Raw genomic sequence first — 24,289 nt, forward strand, 5'->3', positions numbered from 1 at the left:
ACACTGAAAGGTGAAATTTCTCATTTTCAGCTTTTTAGCAGAATGTTCTGATGTAAAATTGTCTGCGATCTGGTCTGTTGATAATCCCCTCCCCCTTGGCTAAAACCACAGTGCCAGTTACTGAACAACAGCCCCAGAGCACAATGCTGCCCCCACCATGCCTCACTGTGGGGATGGTGATCTTCTGCTGATGTCCGGTGTCAGCAGGGCCGGCTTCAGGTTTTTCTGGGCCCCGGGCGAAAGAGTCTCAGTGGCCCCTTTAACACATACCACGATTCATGATGCACAGATACCGCAGAGAAATATATATATATATATAGTACAATGCAAAGATGTCACTTCTTACATTACATGAGTGATATCTACTGTAAATTCCACAATAGCTCAGAAACCGGTGAATCGCTCCACACAGAATACTGGCCCCCATATAACGCTTCATACGGAATACTGGCCCCCATATAAGGCTCCATACGGAATACTGGCCCCCATATAAGGCTCCATACGGAATACTGGCCCCCATATAAGGCTCCATACGGAATACTGGCCCCCATATAAGGCTCCATACGGAATACTGGCCCCCATATAAGGCTCCATACGGAATACTGGCCCCCATATAAGGCTCCATACGGAATACTGGCCCCCATATAAGGCTCCATACGGAATACTGGCCCCCATATAAGGCTCCATACGGAATACTGGCCCCCATATAAGGCTCCATACGGAATACTGGCCCCCATATAAGGCCCCATATGGAATACTGGCCCCCATATAAGGCTCCATACGGAATACTGGCCCCCATATAAGGCTCCATACAGAATACTGGCCCCCATATAACGCTCCATACAGAATACTGGTCCCCTTATAAAACTCCATACAGGATACTGGCCCCCATATAACTCTCCATACAGGATACCGGTCCCCTTATAACGCTCCATACAGGATACTGGCCCCCATATAATGCTGCATGCAGGCTGTTACCCCCCACATAATGCCCCATACAGGCTGTCCCCCCTTATAATGCTCCATGCAGGCTGTTACCCCCAACATAATGCCCCATACAGCCCCCCCCCTTTTAATGCTCCATGCAGGCTCTTACCCCCCACATAATGCCCCATACAGGCTGCCCCCCCTTATAATGCTCCATGCAGGCTGTTCCCCCCCCACATAATGCACTATGCAGGCTGTTCCCCACCTTATAATGCCCCATACAGGATGTCACCCCCCCCCCCTTCTTTATAATGCCCCATGCAGGATGTCCAGTCCCCCCTCTCTTTATAATGCTCCATGCAGGATGCCCCCCCCCCTCCCCTCTTTATACTGCCCCATGCCTCCATACATTAAAAAAAAAAAATCAAATACTCACCTTCCTTCTCCTCACCTGCTGCCGCTGCTCTGGTCTGGACTCCAGCGACGCCGGTATCTTCCCGCTCTGTGCTCCCTGTGACGGCTCAGGGGAGGGCGCGGTGTAAAGACGTCACCGCGCCCTCTGACCTGAGACGTCACAGGGAGCGCAGAGCAGGAAGACAGCTGATCTGCGGAGGCACGGGGAGAGGTAAGTATCCGGCTGCCGGGGCCCTGAGCAAGCGGCGGAGAAGGGCGGGCGCTGACACCAATCTCCTCCGCCCATAGCCCAGCGGGGTGCGCGACCGCCAGTGGGCCCCTCTGCCTGCTCAGGGCCCCGGCATTTGCCCGGGTGCGCCGGGTGCTGACGCCGGCCCTGGGTGTCAGCTTTACATTCTGGAATTATGGCCACAAAGTCCCCCCTCGCTCTCATCATACAGAACACGTCCCCCCAGGCCGGAGATATACGGAATACATGAGGTTTACAGCCCACCCTTCATGGAAAGATTGTGTGTGGGGCTTCTCCTTCATAGAGGGGGTCACTCACAATGTGTGGGGGCTTCTCATCCATGGAGGGGGATCACTCACAATGTGTGGGGGCTTCTTCATAGAGGGGGTCACTCACAATGTGCGGGGGCTTCTTCATAGAGGGGGTCACTCACAATGTGCGGGGGCTTCTCATCCATGGAGGGGGTCACTCACAATGTGCGGGGGCTTCTCATCCATGGAGGGGATCACTCACAATGTGTGGGGGCTTCTTCATAGAGGGGGGTCACTCACAATGTGGGGGCTCACTCACAATGTGCGGGGTCTTCTCATCCATGGAGGGGGTCACTCACAATGTGTGGAGGCTTCTCATCCATGGAGGGGATCACTCACAATGTGTGGGGGCTTCTTCATAGAGGGGGGTCACTCACAATGTGGGGGCTCACTCACAATGTGCGGGGTCTTCTCATCCATGGAGGGGGTCACTCACAATGTGTGGAGGCTTCTCATCCATGGAGGGGATCACTCACAATGTGTGGGGGCTTCTTCATAGAGGGGGTCACTCACAATGTGCGGGGGCTTCTCATCCATGGAGGGGGTCACTCACAATGTGCGGGGGCTTCTCATCCATGGAGGGGATCACTCACAATGTGTGGGGGCTTCTTCATAGAGGGGGGTCACTCACAATGTGGGGGCTCACTCACAATGTGCGGGGTCTTCTCATCCATGGAGGGGGTCACTCATAATGTGTGGAGGCTTTTCATCCATGGAGGGGATCACTCACAATGTGCGGGGGCTTCTCATCCATGGAGGGGATCACTCACAATGTGCGGGGGCTTCTCATCCATGCAGGGGGTCACTCACAATGTGCGGGGGCTTCTCATCCATGGAGGGGATCACTCACAATGTGTGGGGGCTTCTCATCCATGGAGGGGGATCACTCACAATGTGCGGGGTCTTCTCATCCATGGAGGGGGTCACTCACAATGTGAGGGGGCTTCTCATCCATGGAGGGGGTCACTCACTGTGTGGGGGCTTCTCATCCATGGAGGAGATCACTCACAATGTGCGGGGGCTTCTCATACATGGAGGCGGCTCAGTTACAATGTGGGGGGGGGGTCACTCACAATGTGGGGGGCTTCTCATCCATGGAGGGGGTCACTCACAATGTGTGGAGGCTTCTCATCCATAGAGGGGGTCACTCACAATGTGCGGGGGCTTCTCATCCATGGAGGGGATCACTCACAATGTGCGGGGGCTTCTCATACATGGAGGCGGCTCAGTTACAATGTGGGGGGGGTCACTCCCAATGAGGGGGGCTTCTCATCCATAGAGGGGGTCACTCACAATGTGTGGAGGCTTCTCATCCATAGAGGGGGTCACTCACAATGTGCGGGGGCTTCTCATCCATGGAGGAGATCACTCACAATGTGCGGGGGCTTCTCATACATGGAGGCGGCTCAGTTACAATGTGGGGGGGTCACTCACAATGTGGGGGGCTTCTCAACCATAGAGGGGGTCAATCACAATGTGTGGAGGCTTCTCATCCATAGAGGGGGGTCACTCACAATGTGGGGGGGCTTCTCATCCATGGAGATCACTCACAATGTGCGGGGGCTTCTCATACATGGAGGCGGCTCAGTTACAATGTGGGGGGGGTCACTCACAATGTGGGGGGCTTCTCATCCATAGAGGGGGTCACTCAATGTGGGGGGCTTCTCATCCATAGAGGGGGTCACTCACAATGTGTGGAGGCTTCTCATCCATAGAGGAGATCACTCACAATGTGCGGGGGCTTCTCATACATGGAGGCGGCTCAGTTACAATGTGGGGGGGGTCACTCACAATGTGGGGAGCTTCTCATCCATAGAGGGGGTCACTCACAATGTGTGGAGGCTTCTCATCCATAGAGGGGGTCACTCACAATGTGCGGGGGCTTCTCATCCATGGAGGGGATCACTCACAATGTGTGGGGGCTTCTCATACATGGAGGAGGCTCAGTTACAATGTGGGGGGGTCACTCACAATGTGCGGGGGGCTTCTCATCCATGGAGGGGGTCACTCACAATGTGTGGGGGCTTCTCATCCATAGAGGGGGTCACTCACAATGTGTGGAGGCTTCTCATCCATAGAGGGGGTCACTCACAATGTGTGGGGGCTTCTCATCCATGGAGGGGGTCACTCACAATGTGTGGGGGCTTCTCATCCATAGAGGGGGTCACTCACAATGTGCGGGGGCTTCTCATCCATGGAGGGGATCACTCACAATGTGTGGAGGCTTCTCATCCATAGAGGGGGTCACTCACAATGTGCGGGGGCTTCTCATACATGGAGGCGGCTCAGTTACACTGTGCGGGGCTCAGTTACAATGTGGGGGTCTTCTCATTGATGGAGGGGGCTGTTACAATGTGTTATATCAGCTCATCCATGGAAGATGTGGATTCTGAAAGGAAACTACAAGGTTTTCTGACAATTCTGTGGGGTGTACTTATATATGCTGAGCCCTAACTATACACTTTATGCGTGTAGTCACTTTCTACCCAGGTCCGAGCGTTGGACAAACATTCATGCGCAGTCATTAAACACCTAGAAGAAGAGGCGCAGTTGCCATTTTTATACATTGGAAAGTTTTTGGGGGCTTTATAAGCTGCAGTGCTGGACCCTGCACCAGACGCATCATTAAAGGGACAGTCCACTTTCTAATGGGGCAGCTTCCCTAAGACTGAGCAGCACTTCTGTCCATGCAGTGGCCGCTGACGGCCGGTCTGGTCACATGCTCCTCCAGCAGCGGCCGTTGTTCAGACGAGAGCATGCGTCAGTGGGTGAAAGAAGCTGCAGACAGACAGTGGACGATCCCTTTAACGTGGCCATCTGATGAATACGGAGTGACGTGAGTAGACGGGTGACCGGGTGCAGATTACACAACAAGGGACATTGGCTTGTTTCTTACGATGTTGACCACAACGACGCAGTCTGCACACGACCATATTGAGCCATCGGGGACTGACTGCCCTCACGTGAACATCTTATGTGACTCGTCATTGCCCATGGGAAGCCCCCCGCCATCACCATACGCCCCGCGGACCCTCCTCGCACCTTTTGGTCAGCGACGGCCATCCTCGGGGGATGAGATGATAGTGACGACAACGATGGTTATCAGAAATATTTAATAAAATAGACTTTGTGTATAAAATAAGTTATTACAGGCGATGGTCTGCTGCGTCGGCGGCCCCTCAGCCCAGCCCGGCCCAGCTCTTGTGGAGGCGCAGCGAGAGCCACTGGCGCTGGTTGTGCGGGAGGTAGGAGTCATGGCTGTGCCGCGGCCGCTGTGCTGGGTAATTATGGCTCCACACTCGGCGGCCCAGGCTGTCCAGGCTTTGCAGGCTGTCAGATACGCTCTCCACGGCGGTGCGACACAGGGGAGGACCTAAGCAGGGGAAAGCCAGAGATGAGCACCTTCAATGGTGGCCGGAGCTGAGCCTCCATCATACCTGGGAGAAAACGGCTGTGACGTGTTAGCCTAGCCAGATCTGCCGGTAACACCCATCAGTGCCGCGGCAATCTGACAGTGGCATTTAATGTGTGAGGTCCGGAGGGGCAAGAGCGGCTCCACAAAGTCACGGCGTGCCGATGGGTTGACATGGCAGCCGGGAAAGTCCTGTGGCTGCTCTGCTGGTGGCCTCCTATGAAGTCCAGCCAGAGGCTAAACCTTTACAGGACTAGGATTTTTTTACTATATGTTAAAAAAGAGCCTTACAAATATATGTAGAAAAAAAATAGGTTCAAATAAAATGTCGGACCCAAAATGGTATTATGATGTCATCTCTGGGCCCCACGCAACTCCAACGGCACGAAATGGGCAGGTTTCAGGTCTCAGAAAATGGAGACTTCTTTTTTAAGACTGGGAAAAAACAAACACCACACCCCAAGTTCAGCATGACGGTTCTGGTCCTGGTCCGGATGTGGAAGGCCCCCATCCTCATGTCTCGTTTTCCAGGACACTGAATGGGAAAAACGTGTGCCACAAAACAAGTCCTTGTACGGCGCCAGTAACAGAAATATTAAAATCAGACAATCGTTTAAGGGTTAACAAGAAAACGACATGAGAGGCACAAAGGCGATGAGCGTCTACTCACAACAGAAGACCGAGCAGCCGTGAGACTGCAGGTACGCCTTACGAGACGGCTGCTGCAGGAGGCACACAATGGCGTTATCTGCCTGCTGGAAAACCGGGAGAGACAGTGCAGCCTGCACCACCTCCGGAGACATCCCCGACGCCGGAGACTTCAGCCGCTCGCGCACCCGCTCAAAGTCACACCGAAGCTGGAGCGCCCCCTGCAAACTGAGAGACGGGATGAGCAACTGAGAGCACAACTTGTAAGGTGAAGAGACAGCAGACATTCTCCCCAAGAGTCGGCAGACGCAGAGCGCGACGAGCCTCCCCCAGAGTCGGCGAGCCTCCCTCCCCCAGGACCGGCAGACCCCCGAACACAACAAGCCTTCTTCAGGACAAGAGCCAGGCGACACAGGATATAGCTGCTCTTCATATGACAGGGGACAGATTCCTGGTATTTCCAGGGTCTCGGGACATGACGCTCCCACTCCTCATTACATACCTGAATCTCATCCTCTCTTGCAGAATATGTCCCAGCCAGGCGTCCATAAAGGCCCCGACAGCACCAGACACCGCAGACATTTGCTCCTCCGGTGTGAGTTTATGGACCTCTTCTAGAACCGGCACCAGCACAGCACTAATGGCGGCTTCAGCATACTCACTGGGAACCAAGTCAGGAGCTAAGAGGGAAAACACAGGAGGAAGAGGTCAGCCAGTCTCATCTCACAGATGCTACCACCACTCATTTCCATGACACTTACCACGCGTAACCTTCCCCCTCCAGTGACGTCCGACCGGCATCATGTGCTGGAAAACATCCTGAGCTTGATGAGCGCACACAGAGTCCAGAAGGTCGGGCAAACTCAAGGCCACACCCTACAAAGGAGGTGACATAAGTGGCCTTACATCACTATAGGTGGTCTCTGCCTGCTCATAAGAGCCAATGTTGGCCGTCCATTGCGCACAGACGTCTGGCCATAATGCAGAACGGCTGCAGGAGGGGGCGCACAGACGTCTGGCCATAATGCAGAACGGCTGCAGGAGGGGGCGCACAGACGTCTGGCCATAATGCAGAACGGCTGCAGGAGGGGGCGCACAGACGTCTGGCCATAATGCAGAACGGCTGCAGGAGGGGGCGCACAGACGTCTGGCCATAATGCAGAACGGCTGCAGGAGGGGGCGCACAGACGTCTGGCCATAATGCAGAACGGCTGCAGGAGGGGGCGCACAGACGTCTGGCCATAATGCAGAACGGCTGCAGGAAGGGGCGCACAGACGTCTGGCCATAATGCAGAACGGCTGCAGGAGGGGCGCACAGACGTCTGGCCATAATGCAGAACGGCTGCAGGAGGGGGCGCACAGACGTCTGGCCATAATGCAGAACGGCTGCAGGAAGGGGCGCACAGACGTCTGGCCATAATGCAGAACGGCTGCAGGAGGGGCGCACAGACGTCTGGCCATAATGCAGAACGGCTGCAGGAGGGGGCGCACAGACGTCTGGCCATAATGCAGAAAGCAGCTTTTCTTCTAGTCTGGTTGTCACTTATCTTAGAGGCAAGGTAATGAGAGGAACGAGCGCAGCAGAGGTCGGTCACTCACCTCCAGGCTCTCGGCCACGTTCTGCAGCTTCACGCACAGTCGTTGACACGCAGACGACCAATCCATGCTGTGACCGGCAGCAGCGGTCACTCTGCGCAGCTGCTCCTTTATCACCTGAGGTTACATCAGTACCACAAGATCACAACAAACATCAGGCCCCCGCAGGAAGCTGCAGCACCACCTCCCCGGGCTCCTCACCGTCGCCACCTCCCCGGGCGCCCGACCGTCGCCACCTCCCCGGGCTCGTCACCGGCGCCACCTCCCCGGGCTCATCACCGGCGCCACCTCCCCGGGCTCCTCACCGGCACCACCTCCCCGGCACCACCTCCCAGGGCTCCTCACCGGCACCACCTCCCAGGGCTCCTCACCGGCACCACCTCCCAGGGCTCCTCACCGGCACCACCTCCCAGGGCTCCTCACCGGCACCACCTCCCAGGGCTCCTCACCGGCACCACCTCCCAGGGCGCCCGACTGGTACCTCCTCCCCGGGTGCCCGACCGACACCATTTCCCCGGGTGCCCAACCGGCACTGTCTCCCCAGGATCCTGACCGGCACCACCTCTTCAAGCGCCCGAGTAGCACCACCTCCCCAGGCTCCTTACCGGCACATCCCCATGACTGATAATCAGCAGGTGACGGACAGAGCCGGAGCTCACGTACATCTGAGAGCGGCTCCTCAGCCACAGATCGCAGAGCTGCAGAGACGTCACAGAGCGGCTGAGGACACCATGATGACCGGATACATCACCTGCCACAGAAACGATGAGCTCAGAGGCTTCAGGTGACACAGGCACAGACCTAGCAATGGTGGCATCTTACCGTAGCTCAGAGCACGCAGCAGCACCGACACCTCCTGACACACTGTGACGAGAGCTGCAGAGGTTCTGCTGTGCTTTCTGCGGTCTCCATCATCCATCACACATTTATCTGTAAGAGCCAAGCCCAACGCCCGACACATCCCTGCGGAGGAGAAAGGTCAGTCAGGGCAGCCACATGCAACACTGTCCCCTACAGGTCTCACGATGTCCTGCACCCCCCTCGATCTAACCGCATGCTGTGCATCCTCCACTCCCCCACACACACACACAGATCTCACCGCATACTGTGCATCCTCCACTCCCCCCCCCCCCACACACACAGATCTCACCACATGCTATCCCCCCTCCCACAGATCTCACCGCATGCTGTGCATCCTCCACTCCCCCACACACACACAGATCTCACCACATGCTATCCCCCCTCCCACAGATCTCACCGCATGCTGTGCATCCTCCACTCCCCCACACACACACAGATCTCACCACATGCTATCCCCCCTCCCACAGATCTCACCGCATGCTATCCCCCCTCCCACAGATCTCACCGCATGCTGTGCATCCTCCACTCCCCCACACACACACAGATCTCACCACATGCTATCCCCCCTCCCACAGATCTCACCGCATGCTATCCCCCCTCCCACAGATCTCACCGCATGCTGTGCATCCTCCACCCCCCCCCGCACACAGATCTCACCGCATGCTATCCCCCCTCCCACAGATCTCACCGCATGCTGTGCATCCTCCACTCCCCCACACACACAGATCTCACCACATGCTATCCCCCCTCCCACAGATCTCACCGCATGCTGTGCATCCTCCACTCCCCCACACACACACAGATCTCACCGCATGCTATCCCCCCTCCCACAGATCTCACCGCATGCTGTGCATCCTCCACTCCCCCACACACACACACAGATCTCACCGCATGCTATCCCCCCTCCCACAGATCTCACCGCATGCTGTGCATCCTCCACTCCCCCACACACACACAGATCTCACCACATGCTATCCCCCCTCCCACAGATCTCACCGCATGCTGTGCATCCTCCACTCCCCCCCACACACAGATCTCACCGCATGCTGTGCATCCTCCACTCCCCCACACAGATCTCACCGCATGCTGTGCATCCTCCACTCCCCCCTCCCACAGATCTCACCGCATGCTGTGCATCCTCCACCCCCCCACACACACAGATCTCACCGCATGCTGTGCATCCTCCACCCCCCCTCCCACAGATCTCACCGCATGCTATCCCCCCTCCCACAGATCTCACCGCATGTTGTGCATCCTCCACTCCCCCCTCCCACAGATCTCACCGCATGCTGTGCATCCTCCACTCCCCCCTCCCACAGATCTCACCGCATGCTGTGCATCCTCCACCCCCCAACACACACAGATCTCACAGCATGCTATCCCCCCCGCACACAGATCTCACCGCATGCTATCCCCCCCGCACACAAATCTCACCGCATGCTATCCCCCTGCACACAGATCTCACCGCATGCTGTGCATCTTCCACTCCCCCCCATACACAGATCTCACCACATGCTATCCCCCCCGCACACAGATCTCACCGCATGCTGTGCATCCTCCACTCCCCCCCACACACAGATCTCACCGCATGCTATCCCCCCCACACACAGATCTCACCGCATGCTATCCCCCCCACACACAGATCTCACCGCATGCTATCCCCCCCCACACACAGATCTCACCGCATGCTATCCCCCCCACACACAGATCTCACCGCATGCTGTGCATCCTCCACTCCCCCACACACACACAATCTCACCGCATGCTATCCCCCCCGCACACAGATCTCACCGCATGCTATCCCCCCCACACACACACACACATCTCACCGCATGCTATCCCCCCCACACACAGATCTCACCGCATGCTGTGCATCCTCCACTCCCCCACACACACACACACACATCTCACCGCATGCTATCCTCCCCACACACAGATCTCACCGCATGCTATCCCCCCCCCACACACATCTCACAGCATGCTATCCCCCCCGCACACACATCTCACCGCATGCTGTGCATCCTCCACTCCCCCCCACACACAGATCTCACCACATGCTATCCCCCCCGCACACAGATCTCACCGCATGCTACCCCCCACACACACAGATCTCACCGCATGCTGTGCATCCTCCACTCCACCCGCACACAGATCTCACCGCATGCTATCCCCCCTCCCACAGATCTCACCGCATGCTGTGCATCCTCCACTCCCCCCACACACAGATCTCACCGCATGCTATCCCCCCCACACACAGATCTCACCGCATGCTACCCCCCACACACAGATCTCACCGCATGCTGTGCATCCTCCACTCCCCCACACACACAGATCTCACCGCATGCTATCCCCCACACACAATCTCACCGCATGCTGTGCATCCTCCACTCCCCCACACACACAGATCTCACCGCATGCTACCCCCCCCGCACACAGATCTCACCGCATGCTGTGCATCCTCCACTCCCCCCGCACACAGATCTCACCGCATGCTGTGCATCCTCCACTCCCCCACACACACAGATCTCACCGCATGCTACCCCCCACACACACAGATCTCACCGCATGCTGTGCATCCTCCACTCCCCCACACACACAGATCTCACCGCATGCTATCCCCCCCACACACAGATCTCACCGCATGCTGTGCATCCTCCACTCCCCCACACACACAGATCTCACCGCATGCTACCCCCCACACACACAGATCTCACCGCATGCTGTGCATCCTCCACTCCCCCCGCACACAGATCTCACCGCATGCTATCCCCCCCACACACACATCTCACCGCATGCTATCCCCCCCACACACACATCTCACCGCATGCTATCCCCCCCACACACAGAATCTCACCGCATGCTATCCCCCCCACACACAGATCTCACCGCATGCTATCCCCCCCACACACATCTCACCGCATGCTATCCCCCCCACACACATCTCACCGCATGCTATCCCCCCCACACACAGATCTCACCGCATGCTGTGCATCCTCCACTCCCCCCCACACACAGATCTCACCGCATGCTATCCCCCCTCCCACAGATCTCACCGCATGCTATCCCCCCCACACACAGATTTCACCGCATGCTATCCCCCCCACACACAGATCTCACCGCATGCTGTGCATCCTCCACTCCCCCCCACACACAGATCTCACCGCATGCTGTGCATCCTCCACTCCCCCACACACACAGATCTCACCGCATGCTATCCCCCACACACAATCTCACCGCATGCTGTGCATCCTCCACTCCCCCACACACACAGATCTCACCGCATGCTACCCCCCCCGCACACAGATCTCACCGCATGCTGTGCATCCTCCACTCCCCCACACACACAGATCTCACCGCATGCTATCCCCCCCACACACAGATCTCACCGCATGCTGTGCATCCTCCACTCCCCCACACACACAGATCTCACCGCATGCTACCCCCCACACACACAGATCTCACCGCATGCTGTGCATCCTCCACTCCCCCCGCACTCAGATCTCACCGCATGCTATCCCCCCCACACACACATCTCACCGCATGCTATCCCCCCCACACACACATCTCACCGCATGCTATCCCCCCCACACACAGATCTCACCGCATGCTATCCCCCCCACACACAGAATCTCACCGCATGCTATCCCCCCCACACACAGATCTCACCGCATGCTATCCCCCCCACACACATCTCACCGCATGCTATCCCCCCCACACACAGATCTCACCGCATGCTGTGCATCCTCCACTCCCCCCCACACACAGATCTCACCGCATGCTATCCCCCCTCCCACAGATCTCACCGCATGCTATCCCCCCCACACACATCTCACCGCATGCTATCCCCCCCACACACAGATCTCACCGCATGCTGTGCATCCTCCACTCCCCCCCACACACAGATCTCACCGCATGCTGTGCATCCTCCACTCCCCCCCACACACACACATCTCACCGCATGCTATCCCCCCCGCACACACATCTCACCGCATGCTATCCTCCCCACACACACATCTCACAGCATGCTATCCCCCCCACACACACATCTCACCGCATGCTATCCCCCCCACACACACATCTCACCGCATGCTATCCCCCCCACACACACATCTCACCGCATGCTATCCTCCCGCACACACATCTCACCAGGTGCTGCACGCCCCCCTTACCTCTGTCCCAGGAGACAAGGGCAGTGGTACAGAGTAGCTGATGACACAGGACGTGGCCCCGCTCGTGGCTCCGCTCGTGGCCCCGCTCGTAGCTCCGCTCGTGGCTCCGCTCGTGGCCCCGCTCTCGGCTCTGCTCCAGGACAGCGTCTGTGATAATCACCAGACAAGACACAAATCACAAGACAACGGGAGGTATCCTACTGCCCAGGGACGGCACAATGAGAGGAGCCCCCCCGGGGAGGGGCCGACAATAGTGAGAAGAGGGCCCCCAGGACAGCTATAGAGAGGGGCCCCTGACCAGTCAAACACGATGAGGGCCCCATCATATCCAGGAGCCCTGTGAATCCTCCTGGGGCATCACCTACCGGATGTCAGCAGGCGGAGGAGTGGTTGGATGATGGTTCTCACCCCCTCCGTACATGGCGCCAGGGCAGGCAGGGCATGGACTCCTCGTCTACCTGGGTACAAGGCCTGGTACAGATGGGTACAGAGTAGGGGCCACAGGGGGCTGCAGTACTCCTCATACAAGAGGCTCCGCACCACGTGGTCCGCACCGGCCAGCATCTCCAGCAGAGGGGCGACCTGACCCCGATCTTCCCTGATGAGGGTCTCCAGGCATGAGAAGAGAGCTCCGCCCACCTCTGGAGACTCCGCCTCTCCCCTCACGACGTCCTCCAGCCGCTGCCGCAGGCCAGCCTGGGAGAAGCGTCCAGCCAGCAGCCACGCGCGCTCCTCCGCCACAATCTCCAGGGATCTAGTGACTGACATCGGCAGCATGTCTGTCCCCGACGCGGCCCATGTCGACACATCCGCTATAACCTTGTTGTAGAGGGTCAGAGCGCGGGACAGACCCCCGGGGACCTCCTCTGGCAGACGGGCCGTGCATCGCACTACACGAAGCACCAGCTGCCCCGCCACAATGGTGGCCTTCACAGACATGAGCTGCAGCGTCCTGTGCATGGTCCGGAGGGCCCGGTGTACAGGAGCGGAGAGCGGGCACAGCAGCTGACTCGCTCGGACCTTCCTCTGCAGCATTGCACCGTCATGACAAAGTTCCTGCAGCCTGAGACAAGCGGCCTCCAGTCCAGAGAGCGGCCTCCACGCCACCATCTGATAATACTCCAGTACTCGCATCTGATGGACCACAAACTCACGCGACAAAGTGAGCAGGCGCCGCTGCTGGCGGAGGAGCTGCAGTGATGCATAGTCTCTCCCGGCAATGATGGGTGTCAGCTCCTCCCCTTCACCAATGACATCACACCGAAACAGGACTGGAGAAAGGGGCGAGGAGGCGGAGCCTAAAGAGACAGGAGGTAAACAGTTAACGGAGAAAACAAAGGGCCGCTAAAGAGCAGAACTGCCGATGGACATCAGAAGACCGCCCTTCTGTAGAGCCAAGCACCGCCCCCGAGGAAATAACAGGATCCACAATCCCCCCCCCACCTCGAGAACAGAGGAGACCTCATCCACCACTCCCCCCAAGAGAACAAGGGGAAAACCTGAAAGAGCACAGTGCCACACCAACACCTCCTACATCGAAGACCCACCGACACTGCGACAGGGAGGAGCCATCTCCCCCAAAGAGAGCAGAGGGCGACACCAACTCCTGTACAGAGAGGCGAGGAGCCACCTCCCCCAGAGAGGGAGCAGAGGGCGAACCCCCTGTACAGAGAGGCGAGGAGCCACCTCCCCCAGAGAGGGAGCAGAGGGCGACGCCACCTCCTGTACAGAGAGAAGAGGAGCCACCTCCCCCAGAGAGGGAGCAGAGGGCGACACCAACTCCTGTACAGAGAGGCGAGGAGCCACCTCCCCCAGAGAGGGAGCAGAGGGCGACACCAACTCCTGTACAGAGAGGCGAGGAGCCACCTCCCCCAGAGAGGGAGCAGAGGGCGACGCCACCTCCTGTACAGAGAGAAGAGGAGCCACCTCCCCCAGAGAGGGAGCAGAGGGCGACACCAACTCCTGTACAGAGAGGCGAGGAGCCACCTCCCCCAGAGAGGGAGCAGAGGGCGACACCAAGTCCTGTACAGAGAGAAGAGGAGCCACCTCCCCCAGAGAGGGAGCAGAGGGCGACACCAAGTCCTGTACAGAGAGGCGAGGAGCCACCTCCCCCAGAGAGGGAGCAGAGGGCGACGCCACCTCCTGTACAGAGAGGCGAGGAGCCACCTCCCCCAGAGAGAGCAGAGGACGACGCCACCTCCTGTACAGAGAGGCGAGGAGCCACCTCCCCCAGAGAGGGAGCAGAGGGCGACGCCACCTCCTGTACAGAGAGGCGAGGAGCCACCTCCCCCAGAGAGGGAGCAGAGGGCGACGTCACCACCTGTACAGAGAGGCGATGAGCCATCTCCCCCAGAGAGGGAGCAGAGGGCGACGTCACCTCCTGTACAGAGAGGTCAGGAGCCATCTCCCCCAGAGAGGGAGCAGAGGGCGACGCCACCTCCTGTACAGAGAGGCGAGGAGCCACCTCCCCCAGAGAGAGCAGAGGACGACGCCACCTCCTGTACAGAGAGGCGAGGAGCCACCTCCCCCAGAGAGGGAGCAGAGGGCGACGTCACCTCCTGTACAGAGAGGCGAGGAGCCATCTCCCCCAGAGAGGGAGCAGAGGGCGAACCCCCTGTACAGAGAGGCGAGGAGCCACCTCCCCCAGAGAGGGAGCAGAGGGCGACGCCACCTCCTGTACAGAGAGGCGAGGAGCCACCTCCCCCAGAGAGAGCAGAGGACGACGCCACCTCCTGTACAGAGAGGCGAGGAGCCACCTCCCCCAGAGAGGGAGCAGAGGGCGACGTCACCTCCTGTACAGAGAGGCGAGGAGCCATCTCCCCCAGAGAGGGAGCAGAGGGCGAACCCCCTGTACAGAGAGGCGAGGAGCCACCTCCCCCAGAGAGGGAGCAGAGGGCGACGCCACCTCCTGTACAGAGAGGCGAGGAGCCACCTCCCCCAGAGAGAGCAGAGGACGACGCCACCTCCTGTACAGAGAGGCGAGGAGCCACCTCCCCCAGAGAGGGAGCAGAGGGCGACGTCACCTCCTGTACAGAGAGGCGAGGAGCCACCTCCCCCAGAGAGGGAGCAGAGGGCGACGCCACCCCCTGTACAGAGAGGCGAGGAGCCACCTCCCCCAGAGAGGGAGCAGAGGGCGACGCCACCTCCTGTACAGAGAGGAGAGGAGCCACCTCCCCCAGAGAGGGAGCAGAGGGCGACGCCACCTCCTGTACAGAGAGGCGAGGAGCCACCTCCCCCAGAGAGGGAGCAGAGGGCGACGCCACCTCCTGTACAGAGAGGCGAGGAGCCATCTCCCCCAGAGAGGGAGCAGAGGACGACGCCACCTCCTGTACAGAGAGGCGAGGAGCCACCTCCCCCAGAGAGGGAGCAGAGGGCGACGTCACCTCCTGTACAGAGAGACGAGGAGCCATCTCCCCCAGAGAGGGAGCAGAGGGCGAACCCCCTGTACAGAGAGGCGAGGAGCCACCTCCCCCAGAGAGGGAGCAGAGGGCGACTCCACTTTCTGGACAGAGGCGAGGAGCCACCTCCCCCAGAGAGGGAGCAGAGGGCGACTCCACCTTCTGGACAGAGGCGAGGAGCCACCTCCCCCAGAGAGAGCAGAGGGCGACGCCACCTCCTGTACAGAGAGGCGAGGAGCCACCTCCCCCAGAGAGGGAGCAGAGGGCGACGCCACCTCCTGTACATAGAGGCGAGGAGCCACCTCCCCCAGAGAGGGAGCAGAGGGCGACGCCACCTCCTGTACAGAGAGGCGAGGAGCCACCTCCCCCAGAGAGGGAGCAGAGGGCGACGCCACCTCCTGTAAAGAGAGGCGAGGAGCCACCTCCCCCAGAGAGGGAGCAGAGGGCGACGCCACCTCCTGTACAGAGAGGCGAGGAGCCACCTCCCCCAGAGAGGGAGCAGAGGGCGACGCCACCTCCTGTACAGAGAGGCGAGGAGCCACCTCCCCCAGAGAGGGAGCAGAGGGCGACGCCACCTCCTGTACAGAGAGGCGAGGAGCCACCTCCCCCAGAGAGGGAGCAGAGGGCGACGCCACCTCCTGTACAGAGAGGCGAGGAGCCATCTCCCCCAGAGAGGGAGCAGAGGGCGACGCCACCTCCTGTACAGAGAGGCGAGGAGCCACCTCCCCCAGAGAGGGAGCAGAGGGCGACGCCACCCCCTGTACAGAGAGGAGAGGAGCCACCTCCCCCAGAGAGGGAGCAGAGGGCGACGCCACCTCCTGTACAGAGAGGCGAGGAGCCACCTCCCCCAGAGAGGGAGCAGAGGGCGACGCCACCTCCTGTACAGAGAGGCGAGGAGCCACCTCCCCCAGAGAGGGAGCAGAGGGCGACGCCACCTCCTGTACAGAGAGGCGAGGAGCCACCTCCCCCAGAGAGGGAGCAGAGGGCGATGCCACCCCCTGTACAGAGAGAAGAGGAGCCACCTCCCCCATAGAGAGTAGAGAGCGACGCCACCTCCTGTACAGAGAGGCGAGGAGCCAGGATTGGGAATTGTTAATCACCTTGCCGGGGGCCATGTCTGTGATCAGACCAGGGAGCGGCGCGTCTGCTCATGGGCTCACGGTGATAAGAAGACCCCGCTCCTCCACTGCAGCCGCTCAGTCATCGTCATCTGAGAAAAGGACAGCAGGATAGACATGACATGTGGGAGGAGACAGAGACTAACTGGTCACCATATGTGTTATACCCACAAGGGTAATCTGCTAATACTAAATAATAGGGGGGAGTATAATAATCCGCCAATACTATATATAGTGGCATGTAAAAGTTTGTGCACCCCTGGTCAAAATTACTGTTATTGTGAACAGTTCAGCAAGATGAAGATGAAATAATCTCTAAAAGGCCTAAAGTTAGAGATCACACATTTCCTTTGTATTTTAGACAAAAAAAATATTGTCATTCTTCACTATTTAAAAATTACAAAAAGGAAAATGGGCCGATGCAAAAGTTTGTGCACCCTTGGAGATTTGTGCTCAGATAAATTTGACCAAGGTGTCAGAGGTTAATTAGCCTGTTAGGGTTCTGGCTTGTTCACTATCATCGTTAGATAAGGCCGGTGATGCACAATAACCAGCTTTATAGAAACCTCCTCTAACCTTCTGCCAAAACTAGCAGCCATGGGGTCTTCTAAGCAGCCGCCGAGCTCTGACAATGGTGGAGGCCACAAAGCAGGAGAAGCTATAAGAAGATAGCAAAGCGTTTACAAGTTGCCCTTTTCTCAGTTCAAAATGTAATTAAGAAATGGCAGATACCAGGAACAGTGGAGGTCAAGATAAGGTCTGGAAGACCAAGCAAAATTTCAGTGAGAGCTGCTTCTAGGATTGCTAGAGAGGCAAATCAGAACCCCTGCTTGACTTCAAAAGACCTTCAGAAAGATGTAGCAGACTCTGGATTTGTGGTACATTGTTCTACTGTTCAGAGAAACCAACACAAATATGGCCTTCATGGAAGAGTCATCAGAAGAAAACCTCTCCTGAGATCGTACCATAAAATTCAAAGTCAGAAGTGCAAAAGAACATCTAGACAAGCCGGATGCATTGTGGAAACAAGTCCTGTGGACCGATGAGGTAAAATAGAACTCTGTGGCCACAATGATCAAATGTATGTGTGGAGAAAAAGGGCACAGAATGTAAGGAGAAGAACATCCCGCCAACCACTAAGCATGGGGGAGGGTCAATCATGCTTTGGGGTTGTGTTGCAGCCAATGGCACGAGGAATATTTCACAGTAGAGGGAAGAATGGATTCAATGAAATTTCAAGAAATTCTTGATACAAACATAACACCATCTGTAAAAAAGCTGAAGATGAAAAGAGGAGGATTCTACAAATGGATAATGATCCTAAACACACGTCACAACCCACAATAGACGACCTCAAGCTGAAGGTTTTACAATGGCCCTCACAGTCCTCTGATCTGAACATCATTGAAAATCTGTGGCCTCAAAATAGCAGCGGATGCAAGACGCCCCAGGAATCTCACAGAACTGGAAGAATTCTCCAAGGAAGAATGGATGAAAATTGAAAGACTCTTTCCTGGCTACAAAAAGTGTTATCAAGCTGTGATACTTTCGAATGGGGGCGCTACTAGGTACTAACCATGAAGGGTGCACAAACTTTTGCATCAGCCCATTTTCCTTTTTGTAATTTCTAAAATGTAAAACATGACAATATATATTTTTTGTCTAAAATACAGAGGAAATGTGTCACCTGTAACTTTAGACCTTTTAGATCATTTCATCTTCAACTTGCTTAACTGTTCACACTAATAGGAATTATGACCAGGGGGTGCACAAACTTTTACATGACACAGTAATGCATTGTAATGGGGAGGAGGAGGGGCAGTATAACAATCATCTAATACTATATAATGGGGGTGAAGGGGGGGTATAAAAATCCATCAATACTATATAATAGGGAGGGGCAGTATATAGCGATATTAAATAAGGGGGCAGTATACAGTGGTGGGGGCAGTATACAGTGATATTATATAAGGGGGCAGTATACAGTGGTGGGGGCAGTATACAGTGATATTATACAAGGGGGCAGTATACAGTGATATTATATAAAGGGGTAGTGTCAGAAAATAGTAAAATTCTCTCTCCCCCTCCAAACCCCTCTTCCCCCCTCCCCTCTGCTATTTGCCAAAGGAGACAGAGCTCACACTCTAACCAGTTGCTTCTATGCAAATGGCAGTACACACAAGAGGTGGCAAACTCAATTATCCAGGCTAATTACCATACGAATGTAGCCCCTAGTAGAAGAGACCTGTGATGAGTAGACACCTGGCTAAATAGTAAACCGCTCGTTAAGAATCAAAGGAAATCTACCTCACCCCGCACAATAGCCAAGATTATTTTCATTTGCACATGTGTGGAATCTGCAGTCTCATAGGCACCGACATGAAATATGGAATATCGGAAGTTCTATAATTCTGATTGCGATGGGACCCATATTTTTAGCGGCAGGGTTAGCTAAGGAGCAATAAGCATATTTTTCCATATCTGTACGCCCTGCTGGTGACCTATAACGCAAAAGTACAAAAATAACGGACAGCAGCCAGGTCATGTCTGGTCGCTAAAGAAAGGTAAATTTGCAATAAAAAATATGGTGTCACTTGCTAACCTCTGCAATCAACCAGCGAGAAGTTATCGCAGAAGTTAGAGATTTAATAAAAACCATGAAGGGCGGAGACCAACCCAAGTGAGGTCATCACAGGGGAGTGTGTGGGTAGGGCCCCCCTTCGGCATAAAAGGTCCAGCTGAGCCTGGATCTATACTCATGCCGGGAGTTATATAGTTATATATTTTATAAGCAGGGGTCACGCTCGATAACGGCCCATTGGAGCGCCTCACCTCCAGCTAAACTGAATCGTCTAGGTCTAGTATGTCTTCTATTAATCCCATTTATTTTGTGTAACTGTATATTCAGTACCATTTCATCCCCATTTGTAACATCCTTGTATATATTTTTCCTAAACACTGCCTCTCTTTTGAATTAAATATAAAATTGAATGTTGTTTCTTTCGTCCTGTAATTGTCACTGCTCTCTTGCTGATAGCTACTTAGTGAGTAATCGGGATCGTGTGTGCGAAAATCCCTGACAAAGTGACGGCAGCGGCGGGATATTGTATGATCCTGCCGCTGTCGCCCTGACAGGCAGTATACAGTGATATTATATAAGAGGGCAGTATACAGTGATAGGGGGGCAGTATACAGTGACCGGGGGGGGTGGGAGCAGTACACAGTGACCGGGGGGGGGGGGGGGAAGCAGTACACAGTGACTGGGGGAGGGGGAGCAGTGCACAGTGACCGGGGGGGGGGGGGGGGGGAGCAGTACACAGTGACCGGGGGGGGGGGAGGGGGAGCAGTGCACAGTGACCGGGGGGGGGGGGAGGGGGAGCACTGCACAGTGACCGGGGGGGGGGGGGAGGGGGAGCAGTGCACAGTGACCGGGGGGGGGGGGGGGAGGGGGAGCAGTGCACAGTGACCAGGGGGGGGGGGAGCGGAGCAGTACACAGTGACCGGGGGGGGGGGGAGCAGTACACAGTGACCGGGGGGGGGGGAGGGGGAGCAGTGCACAGTGACCGGGGAGCAGTGCACAGTGACCGGGGGAGGGGGAGCAGTACACAGTAACCAGGGGGGGGGGGGAGCAGTGCACAGTGACCGGGGGGGGGAAGCAGTGCACAGTGACCGGGGGGGGGGGGGGGAGCAGTGCACAGTGACCGGGGGGGGGAGCAGTGCACAGTGACCGGGGGGGGGGGGGGAGCAGTACACAGTGACCGGGGGGGGGGGGGGAGCAGTGCACAGTGACCGGGGGGGGGGAGCAGTACACAGTGACCGGGGGGGGGGGGGGGGAGCAGTACACAGTGACCGGGGGGGAGCAGTACACAGTGACCGGGGGGGGGGGGGGGCAGTACACAGTGACCGGGGGGGGGGGGGGGGGGGGGGAGCAGTGTACAGTGACCGGGGGGGGGGGGGGGGGGAGCAGTACACAGTGACCGGGGGGGGAGCAGTACACAGTGACCGGGGGGGGAGCAGTACACAGTGACCGGGGGGGGGGGGGGAGCAGTACACAGTGACCGGGGGGGGGGGAGCAGTACACAGTGACCGGGGGGGGGGGGGAGCAGTACACAGTGACCGGGGGGGGGGGGGGAGCAGTACACAGTGACCGGGGGGGGGGGGGAGCAGTACACAGCACAGTGACCGGGGGGGGACAGTACACAGTGACCGGGGGGGGGGGGGGGAACAGTACACAGTGACCGGGGGGGGGGGGAGCAGTACACAGTGACCGGGGGGGGGGGGGGGGGAGCAGTACACAGTGACCGGGGGGGGGGGAGCAGTACACAGTGACCGGGGGGGGGGGGGGGAGCAGTACACAGTGACCGGGGGGGGGGGGAGCAGTACACAGTGACCGGGGGGGGGGGAGAGCAGTACACAGTGACCGGGGGGGGGGGGAGCAGTACACAGTGACCGGGGGGGGGGAGCAGTACACAGTGACCGGGGGGGGGGGGAGCAGTACACAGTGACCGGGGGGGGGGGAGCAGTACACAGTGACCGGGGGGGGGGGGAGCAGTACACAGTGACCGGGGGGGGGGGAGCAGTACACAGTGACCGGGGGGGGGGGGAGCAGTACACAGTGACCGGGGGGGGGGAGCAGTACACAGTGACCGGGGGGGGGGGAGCAGTACACAGTGACCGGGGGGGGGGGGGGAGCAGTACACAGTGACCGGGGGGGGGGGGGGAGCAGTACACAGTGACCGGGGGGGGAGCAGTACACAGTGACCGGGGGGGGGGGGGGAGCAGTATACAGTGATGGGGGGGCAGTATACAGTGATGGGGGGGCAGTACACAGTGACGGGGGGGCAGTACACAGTGACGGGGGGGCAGTATACAGTGATAGGGGCAGTATACAGTGATGGGGGGGCAGTATACAGTGATGGGGGGCAGTATACAGTGATGGGGGGGCAGTATACACTGATGGGGGGCAGTAAACACTGATGGGGGGCAGTATACAGTGATGAGGGGCAGTATACACTGATGGGGGGCAGTATACAGTGATGGGGGGCAGTATACACTGATGGGGGGCAGTATACAGTGATGGGGGGCAGTATACACTGATGGGGGGGCAGTATACAGTGATGGGGGGGCAGTATACAGTGATGGGGGGCAGTATACATTGATGAGGGGCAGTATACACTGATGGGGGGGCAGTATACACTGATGGGGGGGCAGTATACAGTGATGGGGGGCAGTATACATTGATGAGGGGCAGTATACACTGATGGGGGGGCAGTATACAGTGATGGGGGGGCAGTATACATTGATGAGGGGCAGTATACACTGATGGGGGGGCAGTATACACTGATGGGGGGGCAGTATATAATAATAGGGGGTGTACTTACATTATACATTAATCTGTTGTTATTTCTCACCTTTCTCGTCTCGTCTCCACAACAATCCGCACCGGAAGTGGCCGCGCTGCATTCTGGGAGCTGTAGTTTACTAACTGACGAGCTAAGAAGTAAAGCATGCCGGGACTGATAGAGGTGCAGTAGGCGGGGCTTAGAATAAGTCACATGATCAGAGAACAGGAGGAAATGCAGAGAAGAAAGAGCGACCATGAAATATCCCATCATCTCCGGGGAGCATTGTGCCCTCTAGTGGTCACATCCTGGATATTCCCATCATCTGCGGGGGGCATTGTGCCCTCTAGTGGTCACATCCTGGATATTCCCATCATCTGCAGGGAGCATTGTGCCCTCTAGTGGTCACATCCTGGATATTCCCATCATCTCCGGGGAGCATTGTGCCCTCTAGTGGTCACATCCTGGATATTCCCATCATCTGCAGGGAGCATTGTGCCCTCTAGTGGTCACATCCTGGATATTCCTATCATCTGCGGGGAGCATTGTGCCCTCTAGTGGTCACATCCTGGATATTCCCATCATCTGCGGGGAGCATTGTGCCCTCTAGTGGTCACATCCTGGATATTTCCATCATCTGCGGGGAGCATTGTGCCCTCTAGTGGTCACATCCTGGATATTCCCATCATCTGCAGGGAGCATTGTGCCCTCTAGTGGTCACATCCTGGATATTCCTATCATCTGCGGGGAGCATTGTGCCCTCTAGTGGTCACATCCTGGATATTCCCATCATCTGCGGGGAGCATTGTGCCCTCTAGTGGTCACATCCTGGATATTCCCATCATCTGCGGGGAGCATTGTGTCCTCTAGTGGTCACATCCTGGATATTCCCATCATCTGCACAGAGCAATGTGCCCTCTAGCGGTCACATCCTGGATATTCCCATCATCTGCGGGGAGCATTGTGCCCTCTAGTGGTCACATCCTGGATATTCCCATCATCTGCGGGGGGCATTGTGCCCTCTAGTGGTCACATCCTGGATATTTCCATCATCTGCGGGGGGCATTGTGCCCTCTAGCGGTCACATCCTGGATATTCCCATCATCTGCGGGGAGCATTGTGCCCTCTAGCGGTCACATCCTGGATATTTCCATCATCTGCGGGGAGCATTGTGCCCTCTAGCGGTCACATCCTGGATATTTCCATCATCTGCAGGGAGCATTGTGCCCCTTAGTGGTCACATCATGGATATTCCCATCATCTGCGGGGAGCATTGTGCCCCCTAGTGGTCACATCCTGGATATTCCCATCATATGCAGGGGGCATTGTGCCCCCTAGCGGTCACATCCTGAATATTCCCATCATCTGTGGAAAGCATTGTGCCCTCTAGTGGTCACATCCTGGATATTCCCTTCATCTGCGGGGAGCATTGTGCCCCCTAGTGGTCACATCCTGGATATTCCAATCATCTGCACAGAGCAATGTGCCCCCTAGTGGTCACATCCTGGATATTCCCTTCATCTGCGGGGAGCATTATGCCCTCTAGTGGTCACATCCTGGATATTCCCATCATCTGCAGGGAGCATTGTGCCCCTTAGTGGTCACATCATGGATATTCCCATCATCTGCGGCGAGCATTGTGCCCCCTAGCGGTCACATCCTGAATATTCCCATCATCTGTGGAAAGCATTGTGCCCTCTAGTGGTCACATCCTTGATATTCCTATCATCTGCACAGAGCAATGTGCCCCCATATGAGATTGGACAGGCAGGACTGGGGGCTGGAGGTATGAGATAGTGGGGCAGGACTGAGGCCTGGGGTGGAGGTATGAGGTTTGTGGTGCAGGAGTGGGGGCTGTATTAGA

General features: G+C 57.2%; 1 protein-coding gene across 4 annotated transcripts; it reads right to left on the bottom strand.

Moving 5' to 3' along the window:
- Positions 1 to 4,976: 4,976 nt before the first annotated feature.
- Positions 4,977 to 22,751, bottom strand: CCDC142 (coiled-coil domain containing 142). 4 transcript variants are annotated; one of them, XM_073650107.1, is made up of 11 exons: positions 22,465 to 22,747; positions 17,066 to 17,175; positions 12,933 to 13,865; positions 12,568 to 12,714; positions 8,360 to 8,500; positions 8,143 to 8,288; positions 7,541 to 7,654; positions 6,703 to 6,817; positions 6,444 to 6,621; positions 5,964 to 6,169; positions 4,977 to 5,254 (listed from the first exon to the last, which is right to left on the bottom strand). In XM_073650107.1, the coding sequence occupies exons 2-11, from the start codon at positions 17,115 to 17,117 to the stop codon at positions 5,061 to 5,063; spliced, it is 2,226 nt and encodes a 741-aa protein (XP_073506208.1). In that variant the 5' UTR covers positions 17,118 to 17,175; positions 22,465 to 22,747; the 3' UTR covers positions 4,977 to 5,060. The 4 variants fall into 4 exon arrangements, with proteins under 4 accessions (XP_073506208.1, XP_073506200.1, XP_073506216.1 ...); XM_073650099.1 differs by having other exon boundaries at positions 22,495 to 22,746; XM_073650122.1 differs by lacking the exon at positions 4,977 to 5,254 and adding an exon at positions 5,319 to 5,828 and having other exon boundaries at positions 22,495 to 22,745.
- Positions 22,752 to 24,289: the final 1,538 nt, after the last annotated feature.

The sequence above is a fragment of the Phyllobates terribilis genome, unplaced genomic scaffold (genome assembly GCF_046119375.1).
Source record: "Phyllobates terribilis strain yellow unplaced genomic scaffold, ASM4611937v1 Scaffold_1__5_contigs__length_1240528914, whole genome shotgun sequence".
Lineage (NCBI taxonomy): Eukaryota > Metazoa > Chordata > Amphibia > Anura > Dendrobatidae > Phyllobates > Phyllobates terribilis.